This window comes from Calonectris borealis, chromosome 2 (assembly GCF_964195595.1).
Source record: "Calonectris borealis chromosome 2, bCalBor7.hap1.2, whole genome shotgun sequence".
Classification (NCBI taxonomy): domain Eukaryota; kingdom Metazoa; phylum Chordata; class Aves; order Procellariiformes; family Procellariidae; genus Calonectris; species Calonectris borealis.
The window spans coordinates 125513648-125532571 of record NC_134313.1 but is presented as its reverse complement, the minus strand read 5'-3'; the positions used below and the strand labels follow the sequence as shown (position 1 = coordinate 125532571).

General features: G+C 39.6%; 1 protein-coding gene across 1 annotated transcript in view; it reads right to left on the bottom strand.

Moving 5' to 3' along the window:
- Positions 1–18924, bottom strand: part of OSBPL10 (oxysterol binding protein like 10) — a 124499-nt gene that overhangs the window by 23258 nt on the left and 82317 nt on the right. Inside the window, exon 7 of the mRNA XM_075143374.1 lies at positions 62–208. Coding sequence (XP_074999475.1) covers positions 62–208 — 147 coding nt within the window. The remainder of the gene's footprint in view (positions 1–61; positions 209–18924) is intronic.

Sequence of the window (18924 nt, the reverse complement as noted above, 5' to 3'; positions counted from 1 at the left end):
ACATACGGATGAGAAGAAGAAAAAAGAATGAACAATTATAAAAGAGAAACAGTGTCCGTACCCTGGTAAGGTCCATGCCAAGTTTGAGCTGAGAGATGAGATGGAGAATTACACTACGTTGATCATCCATGACTCCTAAATCCTCCTCTTCATTATCTTCAGTATCTGTCATTTCATCTTCAACTAGGATCAACTCAGAAGCTGAATGCTGAAAGGAAAAGAAACATCACCATCTGGACAAAAAGACACAGTATGTTTTTTCCCACTATGTATGTTTCAAAAATGGAGCTGTCTCAACAGAACCAAAGACAGCCTCTGTTAAAACCAAGAAAAGCTACAAATTTAAAATAAAAAAATCCAGTGATGGGTTCATAAAGCATTTTGATCCTATCCTCAGAACAAGAGTGGTAAGCATCAAATGCTAATTTACACATTATCTTCTCATATGTATATTGCAGTGATGCCAAACGAAAATCACAGCATATTAAAGTAACATATCTTCTATTTAATAAATAGAAGTACACAGTTGAAAATGAGTCTTCAAGAGTTTGTTTCATAAATCTCTCCAGCAAATAATTCATACTTCACACCTAGATGTTGCATGACCTGATTTCACACTATTTTTCTCCTTTCCTCTATCCAACTTCCAAGTTATATGTTTAAGAAAGTCAAGACTATTAACTGAAGGAGATAAAAAGAAGACTATAATTAAAGTACACACCTTCGAAAAAAAAAACAAAGACATTAGCTTTTGGGGGGTAAGGCAATGCCATGAGTCTTTTTGACATTTGCAACATTACGCTGCTTCACAGCACAATAATGCCAACACTGCCCGGTTTCCAGACATACTAGCTGAAGATCAAGAGAGAGACATCATGCCATCTCCTTTCAAGAGGAACTCTACAGTAGAAAGGGATAAGGATTTGTGATACTTTATTTCCCCTCAGGGTTTACAATATATTACTAACAATAATCCAAACAGGTGGTAGTTACTTTGTTCAGTCCATTGAAACCACACTGCAAGCCTTCCAGATATATATTCAGGTAAGTTTTTTGTACTTTAAAAAAAAAGTTGGGTTATATAGCTGAAAATTTACAACCCAGCATTTCATTATTACCCAAGGTTTCCATGCTGTAAATGAGACAACACTACCTGCAAAAGTTAGCATTCCTTCATGCTAAATAGCATTTTTGCAGAAACAGCTAGTTCGTTACATAAAATGAGAAATTTTTCATCTCACTGTGCATGTCTTTGCAACTGAAAGTTTCATTAAAACCAGCTGATATTCAGAATTAGGTTTCAAAGAAATATTTCTGAATGATCACATTTGAGGCCTCTCAGGTGAACAGCAGCTTGTGTAAGGAGTGTGTCTCTGAAATTTAGTTACTACAGATGTTTCCAAGATTTGAATAAAGTGTTTCATCTTTCTCTCTTTTTTCTTTTTTTCTTTTTTCTTTTTTTTTTTTTTTAATTAAGTAAATGTTTAGGTAACTATTCTAAAAGAATAGCTATTTGGTGAAATCCAAGGATATTTGAAAGACACTTTACAATTACTTTACTTAGAAAGTAGAATATGTAGACTACATAAAACAGAATCTGGTGAGCTGTAACCACAACAGCTTGGAGCTTTTCAAAAGGACAAAACCACGCTTTCTTCTTCCTGCTTTCTCAGAAAATAAAAGGATAGAACAATAAGCCCTTTCCTCCCAAAATGCAGAGAATTATTATCCAACTGATGCCTTACTGACAAGTTCAATTAACATAAAACCTGACAACCTCATGCAAAATTATCAGTTGGGGAGACATAAAGCACCGAAGCCTGGCTCAGTTGTACAGGCTACGATTCATTTGAAGGGAGCGTGGAAAAAGCAGTATCAGAACTTACAGTAGATGCTTCCGCAGGAGGTTTCCCTTTGATCCAGCTTGACCTCATTGAGAGCACTGAGCTACCGAATAAGCACTACTGCTTCTGTTACTGCCATGAACTGAGCTCGCAGCAAACAAGCTCCAGCAGGAATTAATAGCGCTAGGAAAAAAGCAAGAGAACCTCCCCTCCTCATTCCCACCCCCTTTTTTTTTTTTTTTTTTTGGCTATCCGACAAGTTGGAGAGTGTGCACCGGATGCCAATCCGCTCCTTGCGTTTCTAGTCACATGGCATGGAGATCAGTGAGCTTAACTGCACACAGCTCCAACTGGGAAATGGTGCTGCTGTTTCCCAAAGGATATCCTGGTGGGCTGTCCTCCAGGTGGGGGGCAGGAGGGAGGGGGCACGAGTGTGCATGGGTGTGCACGGGTGTGCACGAGTGTGAGAGAGAGAACATGCTAGCAAGTGACATGCTTTCAAGTGAACATATAACAGCTGCATAACCTTTAGTTGTTAACAGCATCAGAAAATAAATTACATATTGACAAGTTCGCAGACTAAATCATACATTAAGAATTTTCTTTTTCTCCTGAAGATTGCACATTCAGCCAGGGACAGAAACCCTTCTTTCTTCCCCGCTAAAATAGGTATTAGGTTTTCCATGCCTTTCAAAGTGTTACTAACAAAATAGCAACTGCCTCTCATTGCTACTCCACAAAATGTGCATGGTGAGGCATGCAACCCTATAAACAGTTCAGGTGCTCAGGACAGTAGTGTTTGCATTGTTTTAAATGAGAGACTCACCTCATCAGTGAGGATAAGTAAAATGGAACATTAGGATCAAGCATGTTTAATGACCATTCTGCAATAAGGACTCTAATTTTAATTATCTTAACTATCCCCTATTTTAAGAACATCTGCAAGGGCAACAAAAATCCCACTACTCTACTATTGGAGTTATCAACATACTAGTGACCTTCAGTGCATGTAGAATGACATCAGTTGTCTGCATCTTTTCTCACTTTCCAAGAAAATAAGAACTTAAGTAGCAGTTTACAATTTATGTCACAGGAACTGAACAGCAGTCATCTTCAGTAAGCAGCATCCTTTCTGTATTTCTCTCTCTTCTCATTAACTGTTATAGGTAATTACTGAATTGCTTTTTAAGAGCACAGAAAACAGACATTTCTTTTTTAATTAATAGATATTTTCTTTAAAGAAAACAACCATGTAAGTACAACACAGGGTGTGTGGACATACAGCCACAAAATACAAAGCTACTGTATCTTTAAATGTCATAAAAGTCCAATCAGGTTTTTAATTCTTTTTCTTTCCACAGAAATAGTTTAGTAGTAACCGACATGTAAGCATTCAGTAGAATGCAAAAGATTATGTTGAGTGATTATCCTTTAATGGTAGCTTTTCTGAATTATCAGACAGACATACATTACCAGACACATTCTGCGCCCCGCGCGCGCCCGTCCCCACCCCCCACCCCACACCCCCCCCGGTAAAATATTGCAAAGCTGAACTAGGAAAGCAGTGATTTGCTCCATTCCTGTGTGGTCAGAGCATAACGTAAAAGCTATTGAGCTCTGCACAGCTCAGGCTGGAAATGAACAGCACAGCTAGGCTTGGGTGGCTAACCCTGAGAATCAAATACTGAACCAGTTACAAACAAGCACTAAAAAGGGGCTTATATTTAAAATCATTTTAATCAAAATGACTTTCCAACACCGGGTTGAAGCACCAGGATTTTTCAGAAAAATCTCAATGGAAAACAACAGATATTTCTTGAAATCCCATGAAGGGATTCACTTCAAAGCTTAAAGGCCAGACATGAAAACACATGCTTGCAGATATCTGTTTTAAACAGGTCAATTCATTAGAACTGGGATTGATTAATTTAGAGAGGTCATCTACTGGGATACAAAACAGATGTTCTAGTCAGCAGTCTTCATCAGAAAACATGCTGATTCTTTTTTAACAGATGAAACCTGTAAAGGAAATAAATTGTTTCTGAAGGAAACATTCTGCATTTTAAAAAAATGTCTTCAAGAAAAAGACACTTCGACAAGCCTGGGATAGAATCACAGAGTTAAAGACATATTTCTGTCAAAGGCCAAACCTGCCTCTGTTCTTCCAAAGCCTCTTCCACAAGTTAATTTTTCAAATGAACTGCTGTGTTGGAAATTAATTTTTAGATAATTAGTTCAGATCTTGGTTTTCCAACATAATTCACAAACCATACCATGCAACAGTACTGTCAAGCATGACATGGACCTCATCTTGTTTATTTGCTTGGGGGCAGGGGGGGAGGAGAGAAAGGAATATACAGAATCACAGTATCATTTAGGTTGGAATGGACCTCTGGAGATCATCTTGTCCCACACCCTGCTCAAGCAGGGACACCTAAAACTAGTTGCCAAGGACTAAGTCCAGCTAGGTTTTGAATATTTCCAAGGATGGAGACTCTACAACCTCTCTGGGCAACCTGTGCCAGTGTTTGATCATCCTCACGGTGAAAAAGCATTTTGTGATGTTCAGATTGACTTTCATGTGCCCATTGCCTCTTGTCCTGTCACTGGGCTCTACTGAGAAGAATCTGGCTCCCTGTTCTTCACTCCCTCCCATCAGGTATTTATATACATTAACAAGATCTCCCCGAGCCTTCTCTTCTCCAGACTGAACAGTCCCAGCTCTCTCAGCTTCTCCTCATGTGAAGGATGCTCCAGAACCTTCATCATCTTTGTGGACCTGTGCTGGACTCATTCCAGTAGGTCCAAGTCTCTCTTGCACAGGGGAGCCCAGAACTGCACACAACACCGCAGATGTGGCCTCACCTGTGCCAAGTAGAGGGGAAGGATCCTGATCCGCTGGCAACACTCTTCCTAAAGCAGCCCAGGATGCTGTTGGCCTTCCTTGCGACGAGGGAGCATTGCTGGCTCATGGTCAGCTTGCTGTCCACCAGGACCCCAAGGTCTTCTCTGCAGAACTACTTTCCAGCCAGTTGGCCTCCAGCCTGTACTGGTGCAGGGGCTTACCCTCAGACATCCCCAGACGCAGGACTTTGCATTTCCCTGTGTTGAACTTGATGAGATTCCTCTCTGTCCAGCCTGTCAAGGTCCCTCTCAATGGCAGCACAACCCTCTGGCTCATCAGCCGCTCCTCCCAGTGTTTTTATCATCTACAAACTTGCCGAGGGTGCACTCTGCCCCATCGTCCAGGTCATTAATGAAAATATTGAACAGTACCGGCCCCAGAATTGACCCCTGGGGTACGCCACTACTGACTGGCCTCCAACTGGACCTTGTACCACTGATCACAACCCTCTGGGCCTGGCCATTCAGACAGTTTTTAATCCACCTCACTGCCCACTTATCTAAGTCATACCCTGTCAGCTTGTCTGTGAGGATGTTATGGAAGACAGGGTCAAAAACCTTACCAAGGTCAAAGCAATCAACATCCATTGCTCTCCCCACATGCACCAAGCTAGTCATTTCATTGTAGAGGGCTATCATGCTGGTTAAGCATGATTTCCCCTTTCTAAATCCATGCTGACTACTCCTGATCACCTTCTTGTCCTTCATGTATTTGGAAATGCTTTTCAGGGTTAGTTGCTCCAACACTTTTCCAGGGATCGAGAAGAGGCTGACCAACCTGCCGCTCCCCAGATGTTACCAGAACATCCCCAGATGTTCCTTCTTGCCCTTCTTGAAGATAAGAGTGACATTTGCTTTCTTCCAGTCTTCATGAACCTCTCCCAAACACCATGACCCTTTAAAGACAATAGATGGTGGCCTTGGAATGACATTGGCCAACTCCCTCCATGCTCATAGGTGCATCCCACCAGGCCCCATGGAGTTCTGCATGTGCACCTTAAGTGCTGCCTAACCTGTTCCTCCTCCACCAAGGGTAAGTCTTCCTCCAGAGTTTCCCTCTGATCTCAGAGGCCTGGGATTCCTGAAGGTTGATGTCACCAGTAAAGGCGAAGAGGCAAAGAAGGCATTGCATAACTCAGCCTCTTCTCCGTCATAGTAATAAGCACAGACCATATGTATCCTGGACAGGGACACACTGAGGACTTGTATAGGACTCATAAGGCAATTCTTCATATAATTACACCAAAATATTCTAAGAATTTTCATTACGGCATGAAAAAGTTTTTATGTAGTACAAAAAGGGCTGTAGTCAAGAGCAAGAGGATGAATCTTAGGAACTTAAAACATCTGGATAAAAAAAGACATCATTTAATAATATTCCAAGGGAAGAAGTCCTTAAGTCTTTCTACATTCAAAAAAATTGCAAAAGATACTAAAAAAGTAACAGTGTATGAAGCATTTCTGCACTGAAAGAAAGATGGAATAAATTACTTGCAGGGCTTGTCAGAAGCAACATTAAACAGAATTAGCATTTTCAGACTAGGCAAGGATTGCATATTTTCTGTACAGTCATCTATTTACAATTAGTTCTACCAGTGCACATAAAAGTCAGAGGCCTCATTTTGATTTTCAGATTCCCTTCGTTAATGATATAGATTTGCAAGCATCATTTATACTTGCACTTGTGTAACTTGAGAGCTTACAAACAGGTTTTCTGTGGGTGTAAGATTAAATATAACTCTATAAGGTCAGAGAGCTTTAGCACATTTACACTAATGTGACAAATTGGCCCCATAAGATTTTCACCAGTCTCAATACCAAAGCTGGAATTCTCTTTGTGAAGTAGATACTGTAAGAATACCCCAAAAGTAGTAATATATAATGAGCTGTTAGCTTCTTGCAGGCCTTGTCACTGTATCAGAATTGACAAAACTGCCCTAACTTGCACGCGTCACTTGTCTTCTCTTCTTCCAGCACATACACCTTCAAAATATTTAATTGCATTTGCTACCAGCCGTGGCATGCACCTGATAGAAAAGCAATGCAAGCTTACTGCACCCATCCCTTATTAGCAGTGATTTCAATCTCAAACGTAGCTTGCCCAGTAAGTTGTACTTAGTAAACTATTTTATATACAGACTAGCATATTAGCATGCTGTTGTGGTGGGTTGACCTTGGCTGGACGCCAGGTGCCCACCAAGCCACTCTGTCACTCCCCTCCTCAGCTGGACAGGGGAGAGAAAATATAACGAAAGGCTTGTGGGTCGAGATAAGGACAGGGAGAGATCACTCACCAATTACCATCATGGGCAAAACAGACTCGACTTGGGGAAATTAGTTGAATTTATTACCAATCAAATCAGAGTAGGATAATGAGAAATAAAATCAAATCTTAAAAACACCTTCCCCCCACCCCTCCCTTCTTCTCAAGCTTAACTTTACTCACGATTTTCTCTACCTCCTCCCCCTGAGCGGCACAGGGGGACAAGGAATGGGGGTTGCGGTCAGTCCATCACATGTTGTCTCTGCCGCTCCTTCCTCCTCACACTCCTTCCCTGCTCCAGCGCGGGGTCCCTCCCATGGGAGACAGTCCTTCACGAACTTCTCCATCATGAGTCCTTCCCACGGGCTGCAGTTCTTCACGAACTGCTCCAGCGTGGGTCCTTTCCACAGGGTGCAGTCCTTCAGGAACAGACTGCTCCAGTGTGGGTCCCCCACAGGGTCACAAGTCCTGCCAGCAAACCTGCTCCAGCGTGGGCTCCTCTCTCCACAGGGCCACAGGTCCTGCCAGAAGCCTGCTCCAGCATGGGCTTCCCACGGACTCACAGTCTCCTTCAGGCATCCACCTGCTCTGGCGTGGGGTCCTCCATGGGCTGCAAGTGGATATCTGCTCCACCATTAACCTCCATGGGCTGCAGGGGGACAGCCTGCCTCACCACGGTCTTCACCACGGGCTGCAGGGGAATCTCTGTTCCGGTGCCTGGAGCACCTCCTCCCCCTCCTTCTTCACTGACCTTGGTGTCTGCAGAGTTGTTCCTCTCACATATTCTCACTCCTCTCTCCAGCTGCAGCTGCTGTTGCACGGGTTTTTCCCCCCACACTTCTTAAATGTGTTATCACAGAAGCACTACCACCGTCGCTGATGGGCTCGGTCTTGCCCAGCAGCAGGTCAGTCTTGGAGCTGGCTGGCATTGACTCTATCAGAAATAGGGGAAGCTTCTAGCAGCTTCTCAAAGAAGCCACTCCTGTAGCCCCCCCCGCTACCAAAACCTTGCCGCACAAACCCAATACAGCTGTGAAAGGAGGAGTAATTCCCATATAGAAAATTGAAATGAATATAATAGAAAAGAAATAGAAAATTTCAGTTTACTTCAACCTAAATCTTGAAACAAAACAAACAAAAACTCAAACCCACCCTAAAGACTGAAATCATCATCATCATCACCCATTCACTCTTCTAACTTCCAAATGCATTGTCATTTACAGATTAGCCACTTTAAGCTTAACTATAAGGTAGCAACATTTTTTTTTTTATATCCAACAAGCTCCTGTATCTCTTTGTATAAGCTTTTCTACTCTTCAAGAAAAGTTCAAATAAAACAAAATAGAAAATACTCTTCTCAACATTTGCCACCACACCATTACACAATGTAAGCAAAGGAAGGGAAAAAAGAGGGTTGGAATAGCAGTGGTAGAGTGAACTCAGGTCATTGCTTGAGCCCTGGCCTCCATCTTACTGTAGTCTTATTTACGCTTTGCTCCTGGTAGCCTGTGACTGATCATTGCAAAGAAAGCGTAGATCAAAGATAAAACCTCAAACACACCGACATCCCATACAGCCATGGTAATGTGGGCACCTGGATACCAAAGTTCCAGTGACTTTCAAAGAGACTGAAGGCTCCCCAGTGTTCAAGGTTTGATTTCTTTTTAAAAGAGACTTAACAAGCTCAGAACAAAAGCAGAGCTTAAACGGAGAATTTAGAAAGCAAAACTTATTACAGCCTGTACATCTCAATTTCATCCTGAAAAAGGTCTCTTAAAGGTAGCAAAATAGGGGGCTCAGCTCAGCTGATTTTCTTCATTTACTCTGAGTATTTCATAGGCGCTCTCTCTTCTAGTGCCTTTGTCAGTAGCTTTTGCTTTAATTACTGGGAAAATTTTTGCCATAATATTAATGTGCAAAAAATCTACCATCTCAAGGGGGAACCCACTCCCCCTAAAACACACACACCCATGGTCACACTTTTCCTGGCATTCAATCATTATAGCTTAGATATAACAATGATGAACCAAAAATAAAGTTAAGGTAACTTTTAAAGTATCAAAGTAAGTAACAGGAGATGACAATCAAATGAGAAGGATTTTACAATTAAAAAGTGAGCACACTAACTTATACACAACAACGCTATGGCAAGCAAAAATATCACTTTCTTTTTGCTTTGTTACATACAGATCCAATTGGCAAGACAGTTAGTTTCTCCTTCATACAACTGGATGAAGGAAAAATGGCATAATAGGCAGATTTTCCACTTACCTTAAACTATGTATACCAAGAAAAATAATCCAGGAATATCTATCTGGATAGGTAAGTAATTGCTGCATCCGGGTTTGGGGTGTGAGAGAGTGGGGTCAAAGCTTTTATGTAATCCTGAATAAAACGTTCATCATTGATAGGTCAAACCATAAAATATTTGGTAGAAAAAGCTTGCATCAGGAAAGAATGTCTACAAAGTGCCCAGAAATTAATTTCTCACCAAATTTGTTATTTGTCTTTGGTAATTCAGGTCTCCAGAGAAAATAAAATTCTTCAAACTAGGACTATCAATGATTAAAACATCTTTTTTTTTAATGTATGTATAATTGATATATGTATTTTGTGGTTTGCTGTTTGGGTTTTTTTAATTGCTAAACACACTGGATGTTCAGAAAATCTCTCCAGCTAGGGACAAGTGCAAGGATCAAAGTGTGGCAATGTGATCAATCTGTCTATCACGCAAGATTAATTGGATACAACATGTAATATAGCAGAGTCATCTACTGAACAAGTAATACCTAGCTTTCCTTAGGAGATCCTCCCTTCACTGCAAAGCAAGCAAGTAAAGTAAAAATGCATGGTGATACTAACACTTCGTAAACATAGCCATGCTGACATATAAATGATGCAAGCAAAGAAAATAATCACAAAACCTGTATCTTAGGTGACAAATAGGTCTGCAATCTTTTTCCTTCCCAACAAAACCAATCTGCCAGGCACCTGGAGGCAAGCACATTATCCAGATAGTCACTATTTTGAGAGCTTTACTAATGCTTTTTTGTTAATGTTTTGCAGTAGTATCTCTGGGAACAGAAGTCTTTTCATCGTTAAAGAGTAAGCTCAGAAAGCTTCCTTTTCCTACACTGCATATGTGTTTAACTCTGACCTGTGACCATATTTAGGGGTAAACATAACAATATAGCAGTGATGAGGACTAGATAGCGTAAGAGATTTAAGAAGAAAAAGGGTTGGTTTGTTGTTTAAAGAGTAGGAAAAAATGCATGTAACATGAAACAAAGGGCATCTGTGTTTATGTTGCAGTATAGTCTGTGTAAGCCTTCAGAAAAAATATTAGGAACTAACATGAAAGTGATTATGTTTAAGAATAAAGAATCAATCAGTAACTTAACATCCTTTTAAACAGAGATCCTCATTTGGGTTACCTACAGCACTGTAATCCTGTTACGCACCAAATATGTTTGTGGGACAACTTTTTCGCTACGTGTTCATATCATCTTCATAAGAAAATTCCTCTTGCAAATTTCAATTTTCGTAAACCTAAGGTAGTCAGTTCTGAAAATCAGCTGAAAAGCAGCTAATTCCCAAGCACAGACTCCACAGGAAAAGATTAAGTAGCAGCACCAGTCCCTACATCTTGTGAGCATCTTTCATGAAATGAGGGCTACTGAAGTACAGCACTGTTTAATCTGAAGCCTAAAGCACAAGAGGACTTTCCAGTATTGCATAAATTCAGTAAGAACTGGGAATAAATATTTTTCATCACTGATATCATCAGAAAGGAACAGCAACATGAGATTACAAAAAAAAGCGCAAAGAGGAAAGCCCCACGGACTTGTCCTAAATCGAAACAAAAAACCTTGAAGGTTAGCATAAATCACAACATAAATTTTATGCTAACCTAAAACCACAAGAAATACAGTATCACATCATAACAATTTAACAAAACCTATTCTTAATGCAATACACATACTAGTGAAGAACAATTTCCTGAAAAATACTCAGTTTTGTTTTGAGAATCAGATTTTTTAGAAGCAAGATAGCTATAAATACAGCATCTGACACTATCCAAAATAAGATTTCCAAGCTTACAAAGCACACCGTGCAGCAGTACAGATTCCCATCGCTAGTCAGGCAGAACTTCAGAGACTGTGAGGGGTCTGAAAGTCACATGCTTATAACTTTTGGGGAGCTAAAGATAAAAGACTGCACTGAGCTAGAGGTTGGTGAGGGAGACTAACATGGAGGAAAGCATGGCAGAAGGCTATATTCTCTAGACATCCCCCTGTATTAAAAGGGATCCTCTCTAGAACAAGATGCTTGGGGAGAAACCCGAAGAACTAGGCGCAACTTGCCTCACATTCCCACAAAGAAGGGACCCAGCAGGTGATTTTAGTCGCCCACCAGACAGTACAGCACACTGATAAGGATACTCAAACGAACCTTTGCTCCCATGGATAAAATCCCTAGAGAAACTGCAATAGTTTGTGCAGAGGGGTTGTGGGACCTCCACTGTTGAAGGTGTTCAAGACTTGACTAGACATGACCCTGAGCAAGTGGACCTGATTAGCTCTGCTTTGAGCAGAGTGTTGAGCTGCAGGACCTCCGGAGGTCCCTTCCAACCCGGAGCACTCTGTGATTCCATAATGATTCTGCCATAAAGCCCAGTAACTGAAAAGTTAGGAAGTAACAGAACTGAAGTCATTCAACCAGCTGTAATTCTCTTCTCTTTTATGTCACTTTGTATGCTAGCTAAGCAAATTTATGGCAGAAAAATGCTACCACATAAGTCAATAATATACCATTCACATATGCAAAGAGGGCACAAAAAGATGGACAACTACAAATTTAACCTTTACAATCATCTGGTCTTGCAATACTAATCTATATGTAAATCCAGTTCTCGCAGTGCTATTTCTTGTATGCAATATCACATGCCAGCATATTTATAGGAGGAGAGAAATGGTAAAGACATGTTAATACAAGCAGTATTAACAATCTTTCCTCAAGGCAACACGCTTATTAAAACCATCCTGAATCTTCCTGCAATTTCTTGTCGCATCCACTATATACATTCTCTTTGCTACCACACACACACACAAAATTCACAAAATTAAAAAAAAAAAAAAAAAAAAATACAGGCTCAAGTCTTTCAAGAGAAAAATAAATCAATAGAAATCATACCAGGAGAACATTCAATTTATATGTGAAACAAATTGAGCCTAGAAGATTGTCACCTTTTATACAGCTAACTTCTTGAGGCCAGTGAAACACTCTACTTGAAAAGCTCCTAAATTCTCAGCATGATGAATCGCTTGGTCCGTCTCAGACTGTGAAGACAACTGTGCGGTTTCTCTACATTATAATGTAGAAGAGTCCTGCCTCTTTCGTCTTCTCCTTCCAACTCCTCCTCTGAGATGAAGTTTTATAATTAAATACTTTCATCCCAGCTGTTTCCACATTCAGGGCTTTTCAAGTAAAGAATCATCACCACAAGCAAAAAACCCTATTATTTTTCTAGCAAAACCAGATGGAACAGCTGAAGCCAGTTTGGATGAAGCTTCACTAAGCAAGATAAAGCAATTCCAACCTGAGACAAATACTCATTGTAGAAGAGTTCAGCCCAGCTTACTAAAGTCTAGCTAAGTTATTGACGGTCTTAATGAGATGGGTAAGCTTACTAATGGGCAGTATTGCCAAACCACATATATAAACATACTAAGAAATAAAACTGACAGCACAAAGCAAATCAATAGGCACACAACAAATCAATTAGCACACAAATAAAATTAACTTCAGAGTAACTGAAGTTACTGAAATTAACTCGTGGCTTCAGAGTTCGTTTTGCAGTGGGCACAGTTTTTATAATGAACAGAGTAAGCAACTGATCCATTTTAACTCGATTTTTAAGCCTTACTGCAAGGGAACCTGAGTTCTTTATATTCAAATGATTAGTTTTCACTGAATTTCACTAGTAATTATGGAATGCCACATGAATCAGAGCCACATGTTTATTCAAATTAGATACAAATACTGTAATAAAGCTTCATATTTTTATTTTAAGTAGAATATTACTCTCAAATATATTATATAGATAGCAGCTGGAATACATGCATTTTGGAGGTGGGAGTGACTCAACAAAATGCAATGGCTTTGGCTGGAGCTAAATTTTTATTAATTATTTGCATAAACAGTTTTACTAGAGATTGTTTGCTGACACAGTAACTATTCCAGAAAGCTAGGAAGAAGGAAAAAAAAAAAAAATCAAAATTAGCTAGATTACCTTAGTCATTGTCAGTGCTGCTGCAGCAGACTTTGGGTCATTTAATTCTACTTTTAGTGTAATTGTACATTTAATCCTTAAATATACCTTCCCTTGATTATCCTTAAATATACCTTCAATTGATTATCTCAGATTTCATTTTTCAGATGGTCTGCTAGTGAATGGATTAACTGGTACTATCTTTGCCTAGAGATTAATTTATCTATCCAAGTCATTACAGGCCATTTACTGTGCTCTTTGGCCCAAAAAGTACTTAATCATGCAGAAGGCAAAAAGCAGAGCACATTCAGAAATCCTGTAATGTCTGTACTAAACAGTGAAAAGGAACTCTCTGTAATACTGCAAATGTTACTTTCCCACCCTGATCTGTTCTCTTTCCATTACTACACTTGTGGCTAGCACTGTATGTTCATGGCTAAGCTGATCTCCCACATCAATTACACAGATTTATGCCAAGCACAAAAAGGAACTAGGAAACACTAGGAACAATTTACACTAGGAAACAATCCACAGTCCTGGGCAAGTCTGCTGAGACATGGATATATAAATAAAAGGTAATATTGAATGATAAATCATTTCTTGCATATAGCTTAGTTTCTAAAATTGCAGGAGCACTTTTAAAATTATTTCTTAGCATCTCTAACACATCCTGTAATAGCTCTAAAGTCTATTACATCCTCTGTAAAGGATGAAGTATCACCATATTAGCATGTATACTAACCTACAGATAGAAAACAACTTCAGCTTGAAAGTGACTATCACCTGAAGAGATTGGACAAAAGCACATAACCTTTTAAAATTAAGAACTAAACAATTCAGTACCTCCTACAAACAGTGCAGTTCCTTCTTACAGCTGAAAACATCAAGGTTCAGATCATTTACGGGACCAAAATAGCTTTAATAACCTGGACTTGACAGCCCTTGCAATCACTATCACAATTAAAACCTGGTTTAGCAGTTAGATAATCAGAACTAAAGCCTCAATCCTACAGAGCTAAAACTTCAATCCTATTAAAAAGACACTTCAATACGGAGCATGTGTACAGTTTCTCATGCACACAAGCAAGAGAAAGTTAGGGACAGGAAAGCAGAGAGACTGCATAGATACCAGATCCACAAGATGGAAAAAATCAGCTGGCATGGTATTTTAAGGCATAAAAATCACGTGAAGAGAGCTAAATTGCAGATGTAGCTACAGCATGATTTTTGTAATAATTCTTAACTAAACTGTTAGATCAAAAGAAAATCATTCCCTCCCTCTCAGGTCCCGCATAAGAACAGCCTGTTTCCCATTTGCATTTGGCTGCCAGGAGAAGCATTTGGCCTGTAGATACATTTTGTCAGCTCAGAAGGGGAATTCTGACACCCAAAATGACAATTAGTTGAACTGGAACAGTAGCTCACATGTGGCAGTGATTCATACCTTTATTCTACTAAAGCACCAAGTTTATTACAACTCAATTTACTATGAGACTCAGTATTTTAAAACTAATCAATTTCAGCATTTCTTGAAAGGAATTTCAAAATTATAAACCCTTAAATGAAGGAAGCAGGGTCCCGTTTACCGCAGACTGGACACAGACTAAGTTCATGTCATAGCTCTGAAGAGTGTACTCTGGCATATTCCATACCAGATTTGTCTTGTTCTGCTTTAAGGGAAAAACCCTAAATAATATCTTGAACTTATAACATAGTTTACACCAGAAAGTCTAAAGTGGTTCACGAGGGGATACACAAAAGTATTTTACATCAACTCATATCAGATGGAAAATAGTTCTGTTCAGCTTAGCCCTTATTGCTGCGCTTCCACCTGATATTTCAGATGGACAGACCAAAAAAATCCAAAAAAGGAAGCTAACTAAAACTTGGAGGCTTATAACAAAAAAAACGAAAGTATGAAAAATAAAAGACAAAGGTGCTTGATGCAGCATTTCGCTGTCAGGGGTTACTTCCTTCAGTAAAGATAACAGGGCTTTAATTTCATGCTGTCCTATATCACAACCCTAAAACAAAACTCATCCGGGAAGATGAAACAGCGACATCAAGAAAGGACATGCTAAAATAGGTAAGGAATACATCAGAAAATAATCTCTGCCACAAAATCTTGTATTTTCTGAACTAGTTTAAGCAATATCTCAAATGATATCCCTGCATTTGGAAGCCACAAACACCATAAATAACAAAAGCAAGTAAACACCAACATATTATCTAAAGAGAAGAATCTTTAGCTGCTATATTATTTCACCAGGGGAGAAACTCTGCATTCCTGAAACCCTGACAGTGCGACAGACCAAAAAGAAAGATTTTACTTTAGTTATCTACGGCATCAAAACTAAACTCTCGAACTTACTATATCCCTCAAGAATGTTTAAGGATTCAAAAAAAATTGCATCAGATGAGCCTTGTTATTCCAGAGGAGAATTGTAAAGACCATGCTTCTTCATAAACATATAAAAAACACGGCAGAGAACAAGTCATTGGTTTGTTAATGATGTTGCTTAATGCACTGCTGCAAAGCATCCACATGCTGTGCTGAGAATTAACGCAGCTGTCACTAAACACAATCAGCCACTTAGTCATGTTGCAAGGAAACTGCTGCCACTAGCAGCCTGCTATATGGGAAAGATTCCTCAGTAGTCATCCCCCGCTCCTCCCCCCGCCTCAACATAACAAACGTCTGTTTTCTTTTTAAAATCACTGCTGATTCACACACCTGAAGTTATCTTTTCCTTATAAATAACATTCTATAATATAAGCAGCTGAGTCAGTTTTTCCTCAAGGGTAGTAATTTAATGTTTTTTTTCTATTTCAGACTACAAGTCAATTCACAGTTTGTTTGGTCAGTACATCTACTATATTATGCTAAGCATTAGCCAAAAAGCACTCTTCCATTCCTTTGGGGTATAGCTTCTGACTAAGAGATAGAGTTGTATCATAAAAAGTACAGATTTTTTTAAATAAAAATCTAGGCCCAGTCAAAGAAAAAATTGGAATTAATTTTGATAACACTGATAGAAGAATCAGCACTCTCTTCTCATAACTTCTGTAAAAGCAATGCTCACTTCTTTTGGCAGGTATATTTTGAAAGCTGAGCCCCATTAATACACTACCAACTTCTTCAGAAATGAGGATCATCCAGTACCTAGTTTGGGGCTTTTTAAAAGAAAATCATTAAGAGAAATAAGCTTCATTTGAATGACACTTGTGGATTCCTCTTTTCTTCTAAATCTAAAAGAAGCTACAAGATAAATAAAAAAAGAAATCAGGGAGTTCAATGTAAAAGATTTGTCAAACGATAACATCTAGATGCATTTAGATCCCAGGCCTTGGAACAGGCTGCCCAGGGAAGTGGTTGAGTCACCATCCCTGGAAGTATTTAAAAGACGTGTGGATGAGGCGCTTAGGGACATGGTGTAGTGGGCATGGTGGTGTTGGGTTGACGGTTGGACTCGATGATCTTAGAGGTCTTTTCCAACCTTAATGATTCTATGATTCTATGATTTTCTCATTCGTTGCTGATGCCACCACAGTTATTAACAAGAATGTAGCTGGACTCCCAAACAAGTGGAGTGTGATGATTTGCAGTTGCTTTTATATATAATTACACGTACTAAGTAATTAGCACAGTCAGTGTTTTTATACCTTTGAAAATGAACTGGCTACTCAGTGCCAAATCTAGGCTCCTGCCTTGGACACATAACAGGCCAGAATATATTTAAAAATATGCTTAAATCTTGCACACAGAACTGTTAAAGTGTGTTAAGTCAAACACCTTTGATAACTTGGGGGCTGTCAGACATCATCTCCTGGGTGACTACCTGGCTCAGATAGCATCCTTAGCAGGGTAACCGTTATGTTGCTTAAAAGATTTTTCTCTTCTTCAAAGCCTGTTCTCTCACCCTGCTTTCTCTAGTCACAACAATAAGAAGCTCCAGCTTCCTGTTCGACACTTCGCTCAGCTTGGACAGGTGGGCAGAACCTGCAGCACTCTAGGAAAACTTCACCTCCTCTCCCAGAAAAGGATCTTATCACAGCAGCCAAAAGTTACCCTCTGTAACAGGGCATGACAACTTGTTTGATCTGAAGATGAATATGAAAATACAAAAGCTCCAACTTATGTTAGATGCAACTGTTCACCTCTTCCACAATTCAGGTTTTGTGCTTCAGTCTTCCAATGGCGCACTGATACCTTGATCAAAATGATCAAAACTGAAAAATGTATCAGCTACATTTAAAAGAGCACAAGAGCACTTCAAATTGCGAGCCAACAGTATCAACCTCAGACAACACGAAGCACACAAGGACTCAGTGGAAGGGGAGACGCAGGTTTGGAAAGAGCTTCCAGGAATGAATCCTGATTCAGGCCACTTTCTTGGGGCAAAACCAAATTTCTGCTTAATAAACTGTACTACCATAACAAAAATTACAGGCATGAGTCCAGCTGCTTCTTGTTGCTCTACCAATCCACAAACTTCCACTTACTGCTTCTGCCAAAAACACCATCTTCAGCTGAGCTTTTTATAACTTAAAAATCTTATTTATCCTCTCCCCCCCCCTCTTTTTTTCTTCTTTTTTAAGGGCTGGTACCCCAGGGCCTCCAAATGCAGGCTGCTGATTTCAGGAAGATTGCCCACAAAGCACTGAGGGTTCTGTACTACAAACAGTGCTATGCTCCCTTGTTTATATCCATCTCTTCAAGGGTACTCCCTTCTCAATAAATCATGAGTTCCGCATGCAAAGCAGTACCTCAAGCCACACACGCAACTCAGTATGTCTCATCAGCAACCGAAGTGAGGAGACTGGACTTTAAAAAAAATTGTCATTTAAAACAAGTCATAAATGGCTAAACTCAACTGCAAAATGATAGCCTGAGATGAGTTAAATCAGCTGCTGCTCTTTATGTTCTTGCTTCAAAGCCCATGCTTCCACATCCCATTTGGGATCAAGAATAAAAACATCTAAAAAACCCTAATGGAACAAATTGCAGTGTATCAGTGAGTGAAGTAATAACTCCCAAAACAATATTCTTAAATAGCCTCTTATCTTAAAAACACTCTATAAGAACTGCAGTTGGCTTATCTGAAAAAGAAATTACACAACTTTTTAATAAAAAGCAATTACGTGTAATTTAAACATTGTGATTAATGGACACTAGGAGTAACAGAAGTTGAAATTACTTTCTAAGGACAGATCTGGAAGAGGACCAAAGTAACACGTAATATTTAAAAAAAAAAAATCTGGTTTATCCTTGGATTTTTTGAACTATATTCAATTCAAGATACTACGAAAGAACTGGAAAAACAAACAGCTTTATTTATGTCCTCAGCCATTACACATTTTGTTAAAGGCAATATAATTTAATTTAAGCCATTCCAATTGCCAAAGAGCATTCACTAGTAGAAAAGGGTTTCTTCAACTCTCTCAAAAACTTCTTCCCAGTTCTCCAGGTCTCATGTGCTCCAGGTGCCCTACAATCTGTGGGGTCTCAGAGTGAAGTGTTTTCCTGGTGGGCAGCACTGGTAAACGAAGCAGACAGTAGAAGCTGGAGAAGTTTGGCATGGTGAGAGATTTTCAGTGCATGAGATGCCTGATACGCAGCTGTGAGCCTCTTCAAAGAGTCG